The 20,899-nt window shown below is 34.6% G+C and overlaps 1 protein-coding gene across 3 annotated transcripts; it reads left to right on the forward strand.

The window, feature by feature from the left end:
* The first annotated feature begins 2,565 nt into the window (after positions 1 to 2,565).
* ZRANB2 (zinc finger RANBP2-type containing 2) lies at positions 2,566 to 20,576 on the forward strand. Of its 3 annotated transcripts, XM_022581096.3 has the most exons (11): positions 2,566 to 2,670; positions 5,089 to 5,141; positions 5,232 to 5,340; positions 6,378 to 6,460; positions 11,537 to 11,613; positions 11,912 to 12,046; positions 13,206 to 13,375; positions 14,919 to 15,005; positions 16,962 to 17,120; positions 18,173 to 18,246; positions 18,766 to 20,576. In XM_022581096.3, exons 1-10 carry the CDS (start codon positions 2,615 to 2,617, stop codon positions 18,204 to 18,206), a joined length of 963 nt encoding a protein of 320 aa, XP_022436804.1. In that variant the 5' UTR covers positions 2,566 to 2,614; the 3' UTR covers positions 18,207 to 18,246; positions 18,766 to 20,576. The 3 variants fall into 3 exon arrangements, with proteins under 3 accessions (XP_022436804.1, XP_022436805.1, XP_022436803.1); XM_022581097.2 differs by having other exon boundaries at positions 18,173 to 20,576; XM_022581095.3 differs by lacking the exon at positions 18,173 to 18,246.
* The last annotated feature ends 323 nt before the right edge of the window (positions 20,577 to 20,899 follow it).

Here is a 20,899-nt window from a genome sequence, read left to right on the forward strand (position 1 = left end):
GAACTTCTAGTTCGGGGCTATTATGAATAGTGCAGCAATGAACATTATTATATACATCTTTAGTGAACATATGTGCATTTCTGTGGGGAACATACTTGGGAGTCGAATCTTATGGTCATAGGGTATGCATATATTCAGACTTAAAAGATTCTGAGAAATATTTTCCAAAGTAAACGATCAACTGACACTTCCACTAGCAGTGTATAAGAATTCTAGTTGTTCGACACCCTCTTTAACACTTGGTATTGTCTAAATTTTTCATTTTAATCATTCTGATGGATGCATAGTGGTAATTTGTATTTCCTTGACTTACAGTGCCAGCCAAAATGGAGTAAGACCACTATCCCCTATCTTTCCTACTGATTACAACTAAAAGTTCAGGGCAAAATACAAAAAGCAACTACCTGAGGACTCTAAAAAGTAAACAAAACCAGGCAGATTGGGGAGGAAAGTCAAAACTTAGAAAAATGCCCTGTGTGGTTTTTTTTCTACTTTCTCTCACATCTTTGACCTGAGGTCTGGCACCCAGTGAAACTGTGGTTTCACAAAGGAAGCAAAAACAGAAAGAAATCCCATATTTCTAGCCAGATGAATGGGGAAAGGGAGCTTCTGTGGGGGAATACTTGGCTTTTTTCCTCCTTTTTTCCCTCTGGGCATGACCTGAGAGTTAGGGCCTAGGCTTGGACAGCTACAACCCCAAGAAAAACCCTGTCTTTCTAGACAAGGAAACTGGGAACAGGAGCTTCTGCGGTCCAAAGAATTTGGAGGGAATTCATGTTTTGTTTTGTTTTGCTTTTCTCTCACCTCTTTGCTCCAGTGTGGGCCCTAGTCAGATGCTGCAGCTATGGCACAAAGCTAAAACTCCAAGAGAAACCTCATATTTCTAGCAGGAAAAGGAGACCCTGCAAAACAAAGAATATGAGAGGAATATCAAAAAGGGGTGAGCTGGAGAAGGGAATTCCTTAATTCTATGTATGAATCCACATAAGTGCTCACACCTGAACTGACCATCTGCAGGACGGACAAAAAGCTGCACAGCAAAAGATATGTTAACTGAACTACAATTTAAATTACTACCCAAGTTCCAAAATATTCCTGAGTGTTCTATGTATACAACAGACTCAAAGAGCACAACAAAACCTTTGAAAACTGAACTGATATGGAACCAGCACCCACAAGTGGGACTCAACTTGAGATAGGAACCGAACTGAATTGACGGCCTCCTAAAACAAAACAAAACAAAAATCAACATTCCCCAAAGACTTTTATCAAGACCCAGAGTCTATGCAACATAAAATCAAAATGTCTTGGAGAAAAATCACAATTACTCGGGAATTCCCTGGCAGCCCAGTGGTTAGGACTCTGCACTTTCACTGTCAAGGGCCTGAGTTCAATCCCTGGTTGGGAAACTAAGATCCCCAAAGATGCGCGGCAGAGGGGCGGGGGATCACAATTTCTCAATATATAAAGAACTGGAAAAATATGGTCAGCTTTTAAGGAAAAATCAACAGCTACCAACTGCTAGATAACCAAGATGTTAGCTACCAACTGCTAGATAACCAAGATGTTACAATTACCGAAGACTTCAAAGCAGTTACAATTAGAGTAGATGAAGACATTGTCTCTAGATATATGCTGTACTCTAGAAAAATTCTTGCATTTTTGTATCCGAATTAATGACAAAGCCAGAAGGGATAAACTGCCACACAAAGTAACATTACCAGTGTAGAGCAGTAAAATTAAGTACAGCTATATACAAATGTATGCAACAACCTAGGATGATTTAAAAGCACATTGCTAAACGAAAAAAAGTTGCAGGCGATTACATAACAATAAACTATCCTTGTAAAGCTCAACCGTTTATCAAAAAGTTAACATACATGTACACAAACTAAATTTTTAAAAGCAAGGGAATAAACCCAAAATACACGAGAGTGTTACCTCTGGAGGAAAGCAAGGGAATGGAATGGGAAAAGACAGGTAATTTTAACAATACTGGCAATATCCTAGTTCCAAAATTGCTGGTTGGTTTCCACGTGTACAATGCTTATCTGGTATACCTATTTACGTACCCCCCAAAAATAAGTGTTTAAACGGCATCCAGTGTCCATGGTGACAGAACAGAGTTCTCGAGCCTTTATTAAAATAACTTCTTCAGAAACACGAAGAACCCACTTCACCTCACCCTCTTAATGCAGGAACAGCAACCCGCCTTTGCCAGCACATCACCGTCACTTCCGCCCCCGCCTCCCTAACTCCGCCCATCTGAGCAGAAGTACTTTCCTTTCGGGTCCTCCCGCCTGTAGGGGGCTCTCCGAGGCTTCTAGTGCCACGGAGGCCTCCCTCCTAGGCTGTCCCGGCGGCGCCTGTTAGTTTAGCTCAGAGAATTTATTTGCATTGTAAGTCTTTCGGCTAGGAAAAAATCTCACAGGCATCTTTTTCTGGAAAATAACGTTCAAACTCAATCCAGGCCGAGTGTTCTCACTGTCAAACCCTGTCGCAGTGATGGGAAGGAGTCAGGCAGCGTGGGGACAGCCCCGGAGTGCCCAAAGTCCCCGGCCCGCTTCCTCCTGTGAAGACGCAGCTGCGGGTGGCTGTGGTGGCGGTGTCCAAGATGTCGACCAAGAATTTCCGAGTCAGTGACGGTGACTGGATTTGCCCTGACAAAAAGTGAGTTTATGAAGGGTCCCGAATTGGAGCGGGGTTGATCGGTAGAGGCTTTCTCGAGTCGACTGGGCATCTTCCGTTTTTACGGTCTCTGGTACTACCAGCCGGGTGGAGGCGGCGAATTGCCGGCTCCCGGGCGGGAAGGAGGCTCTTAGTCTCCTCACTATGAGGTCTTTCGGGAGCCTTTGTTTTGAGTATGTCTCCAGCGTCTTCTAGATCATGTCTCTCCAAGTCAGCCCGTCATTTTCGGGAACGAGATGGCCGCCCTTTTGCCCCACACTCCACCCCCCGCCAAGTTTCAGCGGTAAGGATATCTCCCTAACCGTGGCCACCTCGGTGTCTGATCTCCCCCACGTGACTTTTCCCTGCAGAACTTGACTCTTGTTCGCGGAAAGCGTTCGTTTCTTGAACTCATGTTTTTGCTTCTCATAATTCACCTTTTTTTTTTTTTTTCTCCAATTTAAACTTTCCTTACTGTTGATACTTTTTCCTCCCGAACACTGTCCTCTTTTGGTTGGGGACATTCTGATTTTTCTTTTAATGACCTTTAATCACCCCACAAAAATTGGACCTTTCGCCTCGTTAGAGCCGAAACACATGAGGCCTGTGTTTTTGCCTGCTCAGCCCTGGAGAATGCCTGCTTCAAAGAAGCACGTGTTTAGTAACTCTGCTGAAACCAGTGTGCTCTATTAAATTGTTAGTACTATTTTATTGACGGGTCCTCAAGTAGGTCTGCCTATTTGGAGAAATACGAAAATTACTCCGGAAGGTAATTGTCAGAAAAATGGAATGCACAACTCGTTCCAAAAAAAACATTTGATTTCTTGTCTCTAAGCTAGCCACAGATAGCATGTGGAGTTCATGGTAGTAAAGAGTAAAAGCTTTGAAGCAAATAAACCTAGGTTTAATTCCAGTCCTATTGCTTACAGATCATGGAACTTTAAATAGGTTATTTAACTTTGCTTAAAAAAAAAAAAAAAAAAACCTAGGGTGGAAGAGCTCTCTTACAGGGATATAACATAGACTGTATGTGTAGAGCAATAAAATGAAGCAAATACTGATTGATAGCTATGGATAGTAGTTTTAAAATCAAATGTCAAAGGAGAATAAGTCCTTATTTCCCCAGCATTTGTCTTCTATTCATATTTTAAGCAGTTTAAGTGAAACATCATGTTTTTTTACATAAAAAATTGATGGCTCTCGATTGCATAAAGATTAAGATGACTTGAAGGGTCTCAAGTCTAACCATTTTGAATAGAACAAACAAGTGACTTTTGTGTTGTTGGTTACTTGTAGAATAATGTGCTTTTGACAGTGTCATTAATGACAGTATACTCAAATATTTGAGGTAGGTTTTTGTAAGAGTGCATTTCAACTCAGTTACAGATATATGAACAGGGTAACTTCTACAATGTGTATAAATCCAGAAAACATTTTCGGAATATATTTTTAATGCTTATTGGAGTCATAAAGATATTCTTTGGGGGGAAAAACAACCTAAAAATTAATTGGAGTGCTTCAGTTTAGTGTCCATTCTATATTTCACAACTTTATTTCATGCTAGTATAACACCTAAGAAATAATCAGCATTTTAAAATTTAATCTGTACATGTTATTCAGAGCACTTAGCATGCTTTTACTGACATGCAGATGCACTGTGAAGACCATGTTAGTGAACCCAGTAAGTTTTTTGTTTTCGTTCATTAAATATCAGTATAAAGTGATAGGTTACTTGATGTATTGAGATTATTGGTTGTAGTTTTTCAGCCAGGTTTCAGAGGTTGATAAATATCCCCCAAAACTCAGTTTTCTTTTAATTATTGAACCTATTTATATTTTTAGTCCGTATAACCTATCTCCCTTTGTTTTTTACCATTCCACCTCCTATTTTATTAAAATCTGTGAAGCCGTATCTGACTTAACTCATTTTCTCCCCCTTGGTTCACCCTTAGGATTTTGTATTTCTTATAATTCTTATTGTATAATCTTATTTTCTATACGAAGAATTACTTTAAAGTGTTTTTGAACCGCCGGTGCTTCATCAGTAATTGTTCAAGTGGACTCACATCTCACTTAAGCTTTGTGAGGGGATTTCATTATAATTAACGATATGTGCTAATAGGACACTGAGGCACAGAGATCCTCAGTGACTTACCAGGATCACATAATTGGTAAGTGAAAGATTGGAGTTTCTTATCCACGACTTGTGACTTCAAATCTTGTATTTTTTCCACCTAAATTGTGAGGGTTGGTTTTTGGGGTTTTTTTTGTTAACATTGACATTAACATGAAAAGAGATGGTGGTAGAAGTTCTGGACCCAGGTATATAGGGAGGACACATTAAAAAGTTGTGTAATAAGATTTTTTAAATTATATAAGTTTAGTAGATGTCTGTATAAATATTTTTTACTTTATTTTCAGATGTGGAAATGTAAACTTTGCTAGAAGAACTAGCTGTAATAGATGTGGTCGAGGTAAGCATTTAAGGAAGCTTCCTTTAAGACTGTGTATACAGATCATTTCTTTATTTTCCCAGATTCATACTTCATTTTTCTATTCTTCAGAGAAAACAACTGAGGCTAAGATGATGAAAGCTGGAGGCACTGAAATAGGAAAGACACTTGCAGAAAAGAGCCGAGGCTTGTTTAGTGCTAATGACTGGCAGTGTAAAACGTATGTGTTTCAAATTATCGTCCTCACTTTTTCCCATAATAATATATCTAGCCACTACTTGTTAATATTACCTACTCTTACTAGTCACATTGACAAGCCAAAGTAACCTTTAAATTAAAGGTCTGTTTATTATTATTAAGTATATATCTGACATAGTTTAAAGAACTTCTAAATTCTATTTTTTAATGGTAATATTAGTTGTTACTAAGATGAATTATGTATACCAGTAAACAGATTCTTAAGGTGAGCTAACATTCAAAAAAAAAAAAAAAAGAGGGAAGGGTATTTAAAAGCACTAAAACCTATTTCTGTTAAAAAAATCTCAAGAACTTTTAGCCCATTAATGTGAAATATACCACAAAATTTATTTTTCCTGTTTGCACAGTAATTTTAGAATCATAAGTTGCATACCGTAGATAATTATTCCTAATTAGGTAGGTTTCTTAATATTTCTGGTTTTCACATGCTGTATTGATTTTTCCAATATCCATCTTTTCTGTTAAGCAGATGAATCAAATACACATGAAAGGAGACTGAATCAGAAGAGGGTCTTACACAAATTTCTGGTCTTACAGATACTAAGTTAGTATTAGATAACTTTCCAGCAAGATTAGTTGCTGAATTTGGGATCCAGTGCTTGAACTGATTCTGCAAAACAAAATTTTTTTAACATTATTTGGAAGGTACAACCTCACTCTTGAGGTGAATTTGGAGACTGGGAAATTAGTAGAACCTTTCGTTTAAAGTGGTATCTTTTCCCCCCTATGATGACAGACTCTCTATAGATATAATTTGTCATTGATTTCTCATAAAATGACAAAGGCAGTCTTCATGCTGTATAGGTTTCGCTTCTCTGCTTAAGTAGTTCAGTCTGTTGGAACCATACTCTCTCCAGAATGCGTACATTGGTACATTTTCTTTGTAGCATCCTTAGTACACATTCCTTTATGATAGTTCACTCTACTTTTTATTTTAAAATTTTAAAAATTTACTATTTGTCTTATAGTCTACTAATTTGATATTTTTCACTTTTAAAGTTGCAGTAATGTTAATTGGGCCAGAAGATCAGAGTGTAACATGTGTAATACTCCAAAGTATGCTAAGCTGGAAGAAAGAACAGGTAATATTCAAATGCAGTCCAACTAAATGATTTTAAAAGAACTAAACATTGAAATTAATAATTGTACCACTTCATAAGAGGACAGTAAATGAAGATTGTTTATTCTGCCCTTTTTTTGCGAGGGGGGGCCGCCACGTTGGGTCTTTGTTGCTGCATGTGGGCTTTCTCTAGTTGCGGCGAGCGGGGGCTACTCTTGTTGCGGCGCATGGGCTTCTCACTGCGGTGGCTTCTCTTGTTGCAGAGCACAGGCTCTAGGCACGCAGGCTTCAGTAGTTGCTGAGCATAGGCTCAGTGCTTGCTGCACGCAGGCCCTAGAGTGTGCAAGCTTCAGTAGTTGCAGAGCATGGTCTCAGTAGTCGTGGCTCACGGGCTCTAGAGCGCAGGCTCAGTAGTTGTGGCGCATGGGCTCAGTTGCTCAGCATGTGAGATCTTCCTGGATCAGGGATCAAACCTGTGTCCCCTGCATTGGCAGGCAGATTCTTAACCACTGCGCTAGCAGGGAAGTCCCTGCCCTTATATTTTTTTACCTTGTTTTTTTTCCCCTCATCCACAAAGTCATCTTTTGTTGGATAATTTCACAATTTACAAAGTACAGCATCAGGAGGCCTTATCCTTACACGTAGTCGACATTTAGTTTTAGAAATGCTTTATTCCTCACTCTTTCCTCTGCTGGTCTAAATGTTTGTTATTAGTAATGATAGGGTAGTACCATTTTTTTAATTCATTTGATATCCTAGTATGACAAAAAAGAGCATGGGGCACCATTTAAAGTAATTGTCTAAAGTTTAGGCAATAATTACCAAATTTGGCTATACATTAGAATCATTTGAGAAACTCTACAACTCCAGATTCCAAAACAGTACTATCAAAGCTCTTTCCGGGTGAGTCCCAAAAATCTGCAGGTGATTCAGATAGTGTTTGGTAATCATTGGCCTAAATAATAACCTATCATTGGCTCTGTGTGTTGTCAGTGGTGGGGTGAAAATATTTGCTAAATAGAATATAGTTTTCCCATTATCATCAGTTAGTGCAACCACATTATCAGTGTATTTCACATCTGATTTTGTCATTCAGCAACTTGTACCATCAAAGGCTCCATTCTATATATAGACCTTGTCAGACCTAGACTTAGTAAACTATTTCCCTGTTTTATTTTCCTCTCTGACTTTAGACAATTCCATGCTCTGTATAGACTAAGACCTTTTAAATAAGGGTCTCCCTTTTTTTCCTTCCCTTACCTCACCTCTTTAAGGTTTACATTTTTTCCCCTGTATTTTTAATCTATCCCCCCCACACCCCTCTGGTTGTTTATTCTGTCTCCTTTTTGGTTTTATTTTCGTGGCCGCAGAATGTTGGGGTTCTTCAGGGTCCAATTCCTGAGCTCTCTTTTTTGCTCTATATTTTCTAGGCATTTTCTTCTAAGCCCTAAGTTTAAGTGAGCATTGGCACACCAATGAGAACCAAATTTATGTCTCTAGCTCAGACTTCTTTGACCTGTATATTCAGCTGCCTATTCAGCATCACCATGTAAATGTCAAACTCATTATATCCAAACTGAATTCATGATTTTCCCCCAGGACGTGGCCCTCTTTTAGTGATCTCTTTCTCATGATTAGTACCACCCACCATATGCTTGTTACATAAACCAGAAACTTAGGTGTCCTTCTTAATAACTCCTTCACCTCTCCTGTACCCCAAAAGTCTTTTCCATCATTACCCTGGGCAGAGATACCACTATATCCTGTTTCTTGGAAAAAGAGCCATCTTGTTGGTGTCTGTACATACTCCCCTCCTGCTCAGTTGCAGCCAGGGTTTTTTTTTCCAAACTAAAAACTCCATTTGTGTAAAACCGTTTTGATTGCTTTTAGGATAAAGTCCAAAATCTTTTAACAGTTTTAAAAATTGTAATTCCTAAAAGCTTTTTATTTATTCACATTCTCTTTGACCTATTTTGTGACTCCTTTAAAAGTTTTACTAATGCAAGAGCTGTAGTCTAACAACTGAAGTTGTCAAAGTTTGTTTGATAACCTCACTTTCCTTTACTCATTATCTTTTTTCTGTCATTCCGGTGTCTTGACTCTTTCCCATCTCCCCATATATAAGTAGTTGTCTTTTGCTGGTCACTGTTGAAGATGTGAGCTAATACGTACTGTTGCTGTCTAGTTTCTCTTTACTATTTGTTCTGTTTACTAATTAATCAAAATACAGAATCATAGAATTTTCAAGTTAGTGTATCAGTTCTTCCTTTGAATTACATGTTATATTCATCCCCTTTTCTCTCATTTCCATTGTCACAACCCTAATTCAGGCCAGTTTTAAATCTGTGTTTGATCCTTTACTGGTCCTTGCTCATATTTTTCATTTTTTGAGACAAATTTTAAGATATGATTTTTATTTTAACACTTGCTAAAAGCATACAGAGGTTCTTGGTTGCTTGTGTCATCTAAATTGTATTATAAAGGCTTTAAAAAAAAAAAGCAAAACTCATTCTTTAAATGGTACCAGAATTGTGGCATTTCCTATACTAATATATTGAAGAAGTATTTTTTGGCCATTGGGCATGCGCTGGGGATACTTGAGTGAGCAAAATAGACATGCAAAGGCAAGGATTAATGAAGTCTTCTTTGAGAGAGCAATGTTTAAGCTAAGAAGTGAAAGTAGCAAGTTGAGAGATCACTGTAAGCAAGAACAAACAGTTTGTGTGAATCAGGCCCTGAGACTTGAAAGAATTTAGCATATTGGATGAATTCCTAGGAGCTCCAGAAATCACTTCAGAAATAGGCAAAGGCCATGTAAATCATGGTAAGGAGTTTTATTTTATTCTAAATATAATGGGAAGTAACTGAAGGATTTTTAGCAGGGAGTGACACATCTAATTTTCTTTAAACATTACTGGTTTATGGAAAAAGAATTAGGAGGTAGGAGTGGCAAGAGTGGAAGCAAGAAGACCAATTTTTACAATATTCCCTGAAGAGGTTCAAACCAGTAGAATGAAGGAAACACACATAAATAAGCCAGTTATTCCTCTAACTCACTTATTACTCAGTAGAAATGATACTGAAGTTTTTTTTATGATAGAGCTATATTTTCACGTATAGGGAAAGAGTTTGTGAGGTGTATTTGTTGTATGGGTTCAAACAGCATATCTTAATAATCTCTTTATTGTTAGCAGATTGTTTAGGTTCTTTTTTATGGCCTATGTGAGTGAACATGAAAATAGCTTTGTATTTGCTATCAAACTCACTTTAAAGTAATTTTACTTACATACCTATGCAAAATCTACCTATATGAGTTACAGTTCACTTTCTAAATCTTGGTATAATTGATTCTTTAGCTCCCCATATTTGCCATACCATTTTTTAGCTTTAGATTACTGACTAAACAAAGACTCTACTAAAAGCCTTTTAAATAGGATTTTAATATAGGATTGTTTTAATATGTTCACATTTCCACAAATAAATAGTCCAGTTTATCAGGCATTTTTCTGCACTGGCCTTAAAAACAATCATTCTGTTGTATCGTATTTTTTCTTTTTTTTTCTTATGTGAATCATTTTCCATCTAGATCCCGTGATTTTTTTTGTCTTAATTTTTCACCAACTTCAAAGTATTTTGAGGTTTAGGTCTTTACTATTAGTCATCTCTTACAATTTGTTTATCAAACAACTTGTACCTTAGTCTCAGGACATACTGATATAATATTAAACATATATGTAGAGACAGGAAGTTGTATTGTTGAATTATAACTTTCTATAGTGTTTATATTCCAGAATTAACATTAAATTTGAGCTGTTTTGAGGTGAATATATACCCAGTTGTACTTGTTTCTGTTTCTTTATATTTGATACTCTGAAAAACTAGAGCCAAGAGTTTACTAAGGAAAAGTTGTTATTGGTATTTAAGACACTTTTCAGTTTTGTATCATATTCATAAAAACAAAAGGAAATTCTTGTGTATTACAGTTGGAGTCTATTTAGCCTCCAGAACAAGGGAGGAGGAGGAGGAAAAAAGGGATGATATAAAGTGATATCCAAGGATAAACACTGATACATTGCAGTTTTCACTGGTACAAAGTACAGTGAAGAAAGGAAGGATTTTGTATTAATGTGATTTTTTTTCTTAAGAAAGTTAATTTTATTACATTATTTTGTTGGGGCAATTACATGCTCTCTACTATTTGTTTGTGGCTCTTTTATGAAATGAGAGGGTAATTGATGAGGTTTTTTTTTTTAATGTCTGTGATTGACAGATTTAAAGTCACAAATCTTGAATTTTTAAAAAATACTTTTTTATCTATAAGTTTATTTAACGTTTTGCTGGTTCATTAAATCCAGGAATCACTCTGTGTGCTGGTACTGTTCTGAAATATGAGGTAGTTAGATTATGTTACTTTTAACCACATCTCCATCTGTCAGTCTGAATTGTAGATGTTAGTTGTGACAGCAAACAGTAATGGTTTGCTGATCCTGATTGCTTTTTAATAGCGTATTTTCAGTTGGGAAGTTACTGACTTCTTCAGAAAACCTGAGTGACTTTTAACTGTATTTAAAACCAATTTGGATGTCCTTTATTGTGTCATTATATTTGTCTATATAATTAAAAATTTTCCAAGCTCTAGCTACATTTTAGCCCAGCAAAATTTCAGTTATCAAAAGATTTCAGACCATTTTCAACTAGTAAACAGTAAAATTTGTTAGTTGGTTCTTATTGAACCCACTTCTCCCGAAGAATTAGGATAAGCTACAGAGGAAAGTCCTTTTAAAAGTTGGTTATAGCAGAGGTTTAAGGAGCTGTTTTCCACTCATATATTCCATGCATTACTAAAATCATATAGGACATTTTGAAATTGAGAAGAGCTGTAAGTGTAGCCACGGGACTTTTCCAGCTATGGTATATAACTTTGAGACTTCTCTATAGTGATTTGGTGGTTTTTTTTTTTTTAGACCAGTAATTTATTAAAGGGATAGACAAATGTCTTTGATAAGATTTTCTTTTTTTCTATTGCTTGTAAGTGATTCTGACATGTTTTTGTTACTTTGATGAATTGTTATAACAGTATATGCCCCCCCTTTTTTAGGATATGGTGGTGGTTTTAATGAAAGAGAAAATGTTGAATATATAGAAAGAGAAGAATCTGATGGTGAATATGATGAGGTAAGCTATACATTAGTGTGCAGGTTGAAAGCAGCTTAGAGAAACATGTTAGAAAATACCTTGCAAAAGGAAAATATTAAATGTATCTCATTTTTTAAGTACACTTTGAGTCTTTTACAGCAGCTTACCATTTTGTAGGAAATCCTAATGGACTTAAAACATATAATTGACGTAAAAATGTATGTTAACCAACATAAAAATGTATATTAACCTAAATATATAAAAGTAATTTCTTTGAAAAAAAGTATTTATTTTAACAGTTTCAGCTAACAGAAGTATTATGAAACTTTTTCTATAGTTTGGACGTAAAAAGAAAAAATACAGAGGGAAGGCAGTTGGTCCTGCATCTATTTTAAAGGAAGTTGAAGATAAAGAATCTGAGGGAGAAGAAGAGGATGAGGATGAAGATCTTTCTAAATATAAATTAGATGAGGTAAATTATTTCCTTATATTTCCCCTTTGTCTTATTCAGGCTATGGGATAACATGTGAATGTCTTTGACAACCTTTGGCCCATGGTGAAGATGTGTTCTCCAATGTAATCATTTGTTTTCACAAAGATTTTGAGCTTCTGCTCTGCCAAGCATTATTCTGACTCCGGAGATACAAAGTGACTGAGACACAACCACCCTTCTCTTAAGGGAACTTAAATTCCAGAGGGGGAAGGGCATAAATGAAAGATAATTTAAATAGCAATACTGTGGTGTAGACACATGTTATGATAGCAGAGCATTAGAAGAGCTACTTTGGTTTTAGTGGTTGGGGGATTTCTGAGGCAGTGGAATTTGAGCTGAAATTTGAGTGACAGAATGATATGAAGGAGCCTGCTGTAAGAGCTGGGGTCGGAGCACTTTTAAGGCAGGGAGGACAGCAAATAAAGTTTCCCCTAGCAGGAAACAATCCAGCACCATCCAAAAAATCATACATAGGCTAGTGTGGTTAGAGCAGAGGGAAGAATGTAATGGAGGGGTCAGCAGCCACATTAGGTCTGGTGATGTTTTTTCTGTGGGGCCTGAGTGTAAAATTTTATGGATGAATAGATCCAGATTAAGGGTACTTTGGGGACTGAGCATAGGATGCCCTTGAATGTAGCTGAACAAATCAATGCAAAACAAGCTTTAAAAACAAAACAAATAAGGTATATTTATCTGATCTGTGTTTTAGAGTGATGACTGTCAACATATTGAGATACTTGGGAGGCAGAATGGATTCGCAGTTAGGGAGACTACCTAAAAGCTTATGGTAGTATACTAAAGAATGAAGTTCTGAACTAAGACTGAGGGAGCTGGATTCAAGAACTTTTAAGGGAGTAAAACTGAAAATTCTTGACAGCTCATTTGGAAATACATTGTGATGAAAAAGAAAATGAGTATGACTTCTACATTTACTTCTTTAACTGTCTGAGACAGTCATTAAGTCTCTTTAGCTGAGATGAGGAATGTAGTAGTCAGATTTCAGGACTGAGAATGAATTTGCTGAGGTGTTAGCTATATAATAAATCCATATGGAGATGTCCAGTACACAGAACTGTTCATTCCTAGATAGCATGGATATCTAAATGTCTAAATATAATTGACTCTGAGTTTTCATTAGGATGAGGATGAAGATGATGCTGATCTCTCAAAGTATAATCTTGATGCCAGTGAAGAAGAAGATAGTAATAAAAAGAAATCTAATAGACGAAGTCGCTCAAAGTCTCGGTCTTCACATTCACGATCTTCATCACGCTCATCCTCCCCCTCCAGTTCAAGGTCTAGGTCCAGGTAAACGGGTACAGGTCAAGGGTAACACCAGTCAAAATGTCAGTATCTAACTTCTTTACTTATAAATTTTGTTTTTCTTGACTAAATAAGCTTTCCTTTTATTTCAGAGTTTTCATTCAAGTCATCTTTTATAAGATAATTTTTTCTGTCTTAGTGCCATGAAGTTATTGTCCAGTATTTTCAGAAATACAAAATTTTAATATGAAACTTCCTTAGTTCCATTTTAACACCATGCCTTTTATTAAAATAGACTTTAAAAATTCAATTAAATCATTATATATAGTGATACTGAGTTATCTAAGGAGATGGTTTACATTTAGAAATTTTAACGTAAATAAAGTGAAGATTTATATTTCCACTGATGATTTTAAACACTAGTACAAAAATTTTCTAGGCATTTAAGTTGTTGCTTACTACACAGTGTTTTATTTGGTATATGTGTTCTGAATAAAGAAGCAAATTCATCTGTATTCTATTATCTTAATGCTTATACTTTAGAGCTGTCCAGGAATAAATCAGAAGATTTAATTTGTGTTGTACTTGAATATTTTTTTGTTAGTAATGTAAAGTTTTAATTGAAGAGTCCCTCATTGTGCAATCGACAATAAAAATGAAGTTTTGGTTGAGAAAAAGCAATACCTTATGTAAGCAATCTTCCCTTGAAGAACTATTTAGTTAAGTGAAACTATGTGCAATGAATTTTAACTGTATTGGGGAATAAAATATTAGCTAATTGAGTAATTAATAATTAGATAATTGTTAATTGAGTACTGTAAAGGCTGAAAACTTAAAAGAGTGATTATAAAGATAATTTTAAGGTAAAAATTATTGTTTTTCTGCAGATTATTATTTTCAGGGACAAATTAAGTGTATAAATTAAATGAAATTTATTTCATTTCTAATTTTTTAAATTCAAATGGACCATATCTCCCCTATGTCATTTTTCAGTAATATAATTACGTAAAACAGTGACAGGATTGTCAATGTAGTTTCTCTTTAATTCTCTAACCTTTGAGTAAACAGAAAAACCTGTGGATTTAAAAATGTACACATATCAACATTTAAGCTTTATGCTAGATAGTGACTAAGAAAATAGAAGGATTTTTAAATTGGAAAAGGGAAATTGATGGAAATATTTCACAGAAGTTAAATATAAACTGCAACATCCAGTATTCCTGGATGTGTAAGCCCCGGGATACTTTTAAATATTTGTGAACATATAAAGTATTCAGTGTTAATAAAGTGATAATGCTGAACGTTTTTATTTGTACAATCTCGAATGATTTTTAGAGAAGTTTTGTCAAACTTGGAAAGTAGTAGTTGATTATTTTCAAAAATTATTACCTTAAGTTTTGACATAAGTATTAATACAGAATAAAAGTTTAAAATAAACCTTAAAATACTGTATTTTGAAAATATATGTCCCAAATAGTATTCTTACTATATGAAAATGAATTCTAATACATATTTTTCTTTCAGTGTTCGTATCACAAAGCTTAATTAAATGGTCCTGGAAAAAAAAAATCCTTCCATGTTGTTCCAGGTCCCGTTCAAGAAGTTCTTCCAGTTCGCAGTCAAGATCTCGTTCCAGTTCCAGAGAACGTTCGAGATCTCGTGGGTCGAAATCAAGGTGAATGAGGTAGCTTCTCTCTGTAAAGCAGAGAGAAAAAATATTTAAAGGCTGCAGAAGGCGTTGCTTTTTTTCCTCTTATTTTGCTTCTACTTGTCAATTTTATTTTAGCATTAGAAAACTAATGCACTTGCCTCAGCTTAATTTTCTCACCGTGAGACGTTTCCATTGCCAGCAGTGTGCCAAGACATTCCCATGATTGAATTAACATGGTTATTTTGCATTATGCAAGGTTTGCTATTTTTGTGCTAAACTGTGATGAAGTAGGAAGATGGAGCCAAGTCTTATCACCAAATGTCTGTTCATTAAAGTTATTTTGCAGTAGTAGTTAAAATAAATTGAGATATGGAAATAAACAGTTTACTCCATATTTTAAAAGGAAGAAAAAGAACTGCCTCAAAACAAATTTTGTTTTGCATGGCAATTGTTTCAATATTTATAGAAACAATTTTGTCATTTATATTAGATGAAGTTTCTGGAGGGTTTTATTTTCATTTATCTGTAATATAACACAGAATATTGTACACAGTATGTATAGTATGTAAGAAATATAGACACTTCTTAAATTCCACAAATTAAATCAAGAAGTTTGGTTGGTTAGTCTAAGTAGGATGTGATCTTAAAGTAAGCATTCTTGTTAACTTCAGGTTGCATTTAGTTAGACCTGCAGAGGGAAAAAAATTTGTAGAGAAGCAAGTAAGAAACTAGTTTTTAGTCTCTTGAAGTTTTTTCTAGTCTTGGTCAAAATATACTGCCTTTCTTTTTAATTTAATTTGTTTATCTATTAAAGGCAGCTAACATGAATAAGAGAACAACGAAAATTCCTCTTGTGTGGAACTACACTGAAGTGTAGTGGTAGCTATTTTGGTAAAAATAATTGCTTAATAGCTTATTTTAGAGCCAATCTGTAGCATTAGAGGGCAACTGTAATTTGAGAACATTAAGGAGAAAAGAATGATATGCACACTTGTATTAAGCCAATACAAAATAGAGAGCAAGTGAGATCATTGTTATTATGTATTATCAATGTTTCATTTCTTTTATCTGAGTGCTTCTTAGGTGAAGATCCTTAAGTCCTAGTTCCCTTTGGGAAGCACTTTAATTAAGGTTTACAGAACAGCCTTCATAATTCTTTACAAACATTTTTTTCATTGCTTATAACTTTCCAAAGAATTCTCCTTTTGGGCTTTCTGATTTTATTTTAAGCCCAAAGGTGAATTTTTTGGGAAGTTTGAGCTAAATTACTTCAACCAAAATATGTAAATGAAGAAAAAAATTGTATTTAAACATTTGTGCATTTACCTGTGCCTGAAACATGTGAATGTCAACACTTCATACTTCATGGATAGTAATCCTTCATAAAAATAAATACTGTTAATATAAATCAAGTTTTAAAGTTATTCATTTTATTTTCCTTTGAATACTTAGCGATTTAATAGCTACTGTTCTTTGTCATTTTGTTTTGTTCCCCTATCCCTGCTTTTTCTACAGCAGCTTAACTAATAAGTTGCATAATTCCACAGCAAATTGTTACGCTTACTTTCCTCAGGAAGTTGTATGATACATATTTTTTCCCCAAATGGAAGGATGTAGTTTCTAGACATAAAGTCATGCAAATGCCCACCTGTTAGCTTTGCTATTTATGTATACTTTAAAATGAAAGCCTTAAATTTTAAAAGAAGTATTTAATTCTACTTTAATACATTAAGCTGGTTTTTAATTGTAAGTAATGAGCACTTAGAATTTTTTAAAGTGATGAAATTAAAGTAAATTGTTTAAGTAGAATTATTTCATGGTTGAACCAGAGGTCTTCTGTTGAGTAAGCAGTAAGTATTCTTCCTTATAAAATTTTTATAGTTATAAATTCTGTTTGTTTATTTTTGGAGCTATTAACTAAACCATCTGCCTGATTTCTTCTTTTAATGAAATGTTTGATTTGTTTCTCAATCAATGAAGATCCAGCTCCAGGTCCCACAGGGGCTCTTCTTCCCCACGAAAAAGATCTTACTCAAGTTCATCATCTTCTCCTGAGAGGAACAGAAAGAGAAGTCGTTCTAGATCTTCTTCATCTGGTGATCGCAAAAAAAGACGAACAAGATCACGGTCACCTGAAAGGTTTGGGTTTCTGTAGAAATAAGAATGGGTGTTCTTAAGTGTGTTTAATAGAGTAACTGAACTTCTCAGTAAAGGATTAGATTTTCATTATCTCCTTCATTCCCACTTAAAATTATTCTTTTCAACTTTGGACTTCAAAAAACAGATAATTACTTTGTTTATCCTTTGTTCTTTGATCAGGTTGTTTAGAAAAGATCAAACCACTCTCTTCCACTATTTGATCATTTTGTTTAAATTTTTATTTTCATATATAATTATTATAGCCAACTCTCGGTTATTTCTGTCTCTTAAGATTTTAATTCAGAAGGTGTGTGTTGACATAATTTAGAGGTTGATTTTTATCAGTATTAATTTATGCTCTTGATTTTACATTAAATATTAGAAACCGTAGGATTCTAGGGCATCTAATAAGAAAATTAACTATTACAGATCATTGGAAATCTGTCCTAATTTAAATATGTATAAATGCATTTCCACAACAATTTATTGTTTCATGCCCTTTATAAGGAAATTGTTCTTGTAGCTAATACATTTTTCATCTTTCAGTCCAAATCCTTTTTTTTGTAGAGAAAGACCTTTACTAGATTACTTTATATGTGTTGACATTTTTAAAAGTGGGAAAGTGTGTCATCTGTCAGCCTTTTCTGCAGCAGGCTAATTATTCGTATTTATTATTTTTCTCTTGGTTCTCAATGTCTACATAGTCATTTTAATGGCTTCCTTAATAATCTTGGAAATTTTTATATCCTTTCAGCTTGTGAAAGTAAGGATTAGATAAAATCTGATTTTTGCTGTGTTCAGTGCTAGGATTACCCCTCTTTGTACATAATGACTGGTTTTGCATCTTCCCATTTTGGAGTTTAGATATTAAGGTTACACACAAGTAGTCTCATTTCTGTGCATTTGTTCCTTTGTAAGAAAATTACTCCATACTTCAATGAAACTCATTCTGTTGCTTTTTTTCCACGTCTGCAAATTTTTATCTTAGCCACATATAATCCCCCTAGTTTGTTGTCATCTAAACTTAATGAACATGTTCTCTATTCCATAAGCCAGGTGATTGGTGAAAACACTAAACAACCCTGAGCCCAGGGCCAACCCCTCGGAACACCACTACTTTACCCAGGTTGATATATTGCCTTATTCATATTAGCTGCATGAATATAATCCTGTAACTAATTGTACAATCATCTTGTGTGACCTAGATTTCCAAAACATAATTATTTATGGATATATATTTGCATACACAGAAGCCTTGCTATATCTATTTTACATATAGACTTACCACATTATATACAGTGTATCACAGAGAACGATTAAGTCACGCTGCCATCACCAAGTTTATATGTCTTTGTTGTATTAATCTGTAGTTTTATACAATTTTGCAAGGCTTTCTTTCATTACCTTAAATAATTGAGAGGTGGCTATATCGAGAGATTTTTAAATTATGATTGCACTGCTACTGGGCTCATATCCAAGGTCTAAGTACTAGTTAATTTTATGTGTATAAGTTTATATCTCAGATTTTAATTATTCCTCTTACCAGTGTATTGAGGTTTAATTTTTCATATTCTCAAAGTCTTACAAATGCTGATATTCAGCTCCAGCTTACCAGATTACCTGCTTTCTCCATTATGTCTTACAGGCACCACAGGTCACCTTCTGGATCATCCCATTCTGGTTCCCGTTCAAGTTCAAAAAAGAAATAATGAATTAAAATTTACATCTTAAAAAAAAAAAAAAAGTCCAGTACAGTGCATGAAGCATATTTTTTAAGAAGTTGGTGTCTTACTTGGTCAGAAGTGCTAAATCTGCTAGTAGAGGTGCATGCCTTTCATTGCTTTTCAGAACAATACAGCTGTGTTTATTTGTGAAATTAAAAGTAAATGGTATTTTAAGCCATAATGTCCCAAAATAGATGCTTTGTTTATCATTCGTTATTTACAACCATTTGCTTCATTTAAAACCATCTCAGCTATAACAAAGTACTTTGTTTTTTAATTTGAACTCTTGTTTTTCTCATCTCCAAATATGAGCATTACCTAGGCTTGTCTGGACTTTGCGCATGGAAGCAAGACTGTGGTAAAGTAGTTGGAAACAATCTGTTTATGTTGATCCAGGGAAAGGAGTCAACCTGTTTATGTTAACCTATGTTGAAATGATTCTTATTAACTAGTTGTAAAACAGTCAACTGGAAATTTCTTTATTTTAATATTCCCTACGTTAAGGGTGCCTTAGAATCATTGTTTCTCTTTTATCCAGTTTTACTTTTTGCACCACCAAGTTTAATACAGAAAAGTTTTGTGAATTGGAGAGGAGAAAGGTGTTTATTTCTCCTTTTCTGACACGTAATTTGGAGCAAGAATGCCAAACAGTTCATCTCTACTAATATGGTTGATGAGAAAAACATCTTACTTTAAAATGTTTAACATTTTTAGGAGCTTTGTGTGATATCCTTTAAAAATCTAGCTATCACATTATAGGGTAGACAGTTAAATCATAGTTAATGAGGAACAAATTGAAGAAAGTTTTTGAAGTATATTTCTCTTTGGGTGAAAGACCAACAGACATTGTGAATTTAAGTGAACATTTGCTTTGAGATGTTTAATTTTAAACACATTGCATAAAATTTTCTTCTGAGTTAAAGATGAATGCTTATTTCCTCATGACATAAGCAGAAATAATTGTTCCTATTCACTTGAAATTACTTATGGCTTAAAATACTTTCAAGGTTTATTTCTCAAAATTAAAATCTGGTCATTTGAGCTCTGTTCTGTCTTCTGGTTTTAAAAATGGTTTCTCTTAACAGTATCTTCAGTGACAATGCAAGGTAAGTATATTAAGGGAAGTTGACAGTTGTGCTTGGGAACTTTTTGTCATGGGGATCAGTATCCACATTTTTTGTTTTGGGTGGGGGTTTTGTTTGTGTTTCCATAATATTAACGTCTACTGCAACTAAAAATTAAAATGTTTTAAGGTACTTAGTAGACAGAGCAAAATGATATTTGCTTTTTTATTTTGAAATGAGTGATTTTTCTCTTCAACTCACCTGAAGATGAAAGCGAAATAGCTTACGTAGAAATATTTTGATAATATTTTTACAATGAACTTCCCCTGCTTTTTTTATGTCTTAAAATTTTCTTTGCTGCATTTACTGTAGGTTGCACAAGAACTTTACTCTCTTGTAATTGTGCCTCAGACTTCTTGAAAGTCCACCTTCTAAATTGCCCATATGATCTTATAGATTCTACATGTTATCGTTGGTTTATTCTTGTGCTTTCTGTATTTAAAACTTTGGCTGTACTAATAAGTAAATGCAAGGTTATAAATTTAGCTGATAGTAGCTTACAGACAATTCAAATGATTATGATTTTATTTGGTTTAACTAAGCTGTACTAGTTCATTTCGTAAGGAAATGATGCTGTAGACAAATGTAAATAAAGCTTGTGAGTCGAGCATCAAGTGGTGTTTGTTAGAAATAAATTAGAATTTTTAAGCTCTGATTTAATGTTCATTTTTAAGCTATTTACAGTCTGGTTTGTTTTTTGATTGTGCATCTTAAACTCCCTATATTCACTTACCCTTTATGTAAGGTCTCCTTATTTTTATATATGAATGCTTGGTTTAAAACATTCCAAAGCCATGATCACTATAACCTTGGGCACTGAGCAATTTTTGTGACTCTTTTAAACAGAAGAGTACCCAAATTAGTTGAATACTTTATACCAGAACATAACCTTATTCCATGTGGCAAAAAACATGCCATAGTGTGCTTCCAT

The sequence above is a fragment of the Delphinapterus leucas genome, chromosome 1, assembly GCF_059928025.1.
Source record: "Delphinapterus leucas isolate spDelLeu-1000000601 "Yukka" chromosome 1, BTC_Dleu_Yukka2, whole genome shotgun sequence".
Lineage (NCBI taxonomy): Eukaryota > Metazoa > Chordata > Mammalia > Artiodactyla > Monodontidae > Delphinapterus > Delphinapterus leucas.

Excerpts from the sequence above, each read along its gene's own strand:
- ZRANB2 (XM_022581095.3), top strand. The coding sequence starts at position 2,615 with ATGTCGACCAAGAATTTCCGAGTCAGTGACGGTGACTGGATTTGCCCT. Across the intron at positions 11,614-11,911 it reads CTGATGGTGAATATGATGAG|TTTGGACGTAAAAAGAAAAA; the intron begins GTAAGCTATACA and ends CTTTTTCTATAG. Across the intron at positions 15,006-16,961 it reads TCTCGTGGGTCGAAATCAAG|ATCCAGCTCCAGGTCCCACA; the intron begins GTGAATGAGGTA and ends CAATCAATGAAG.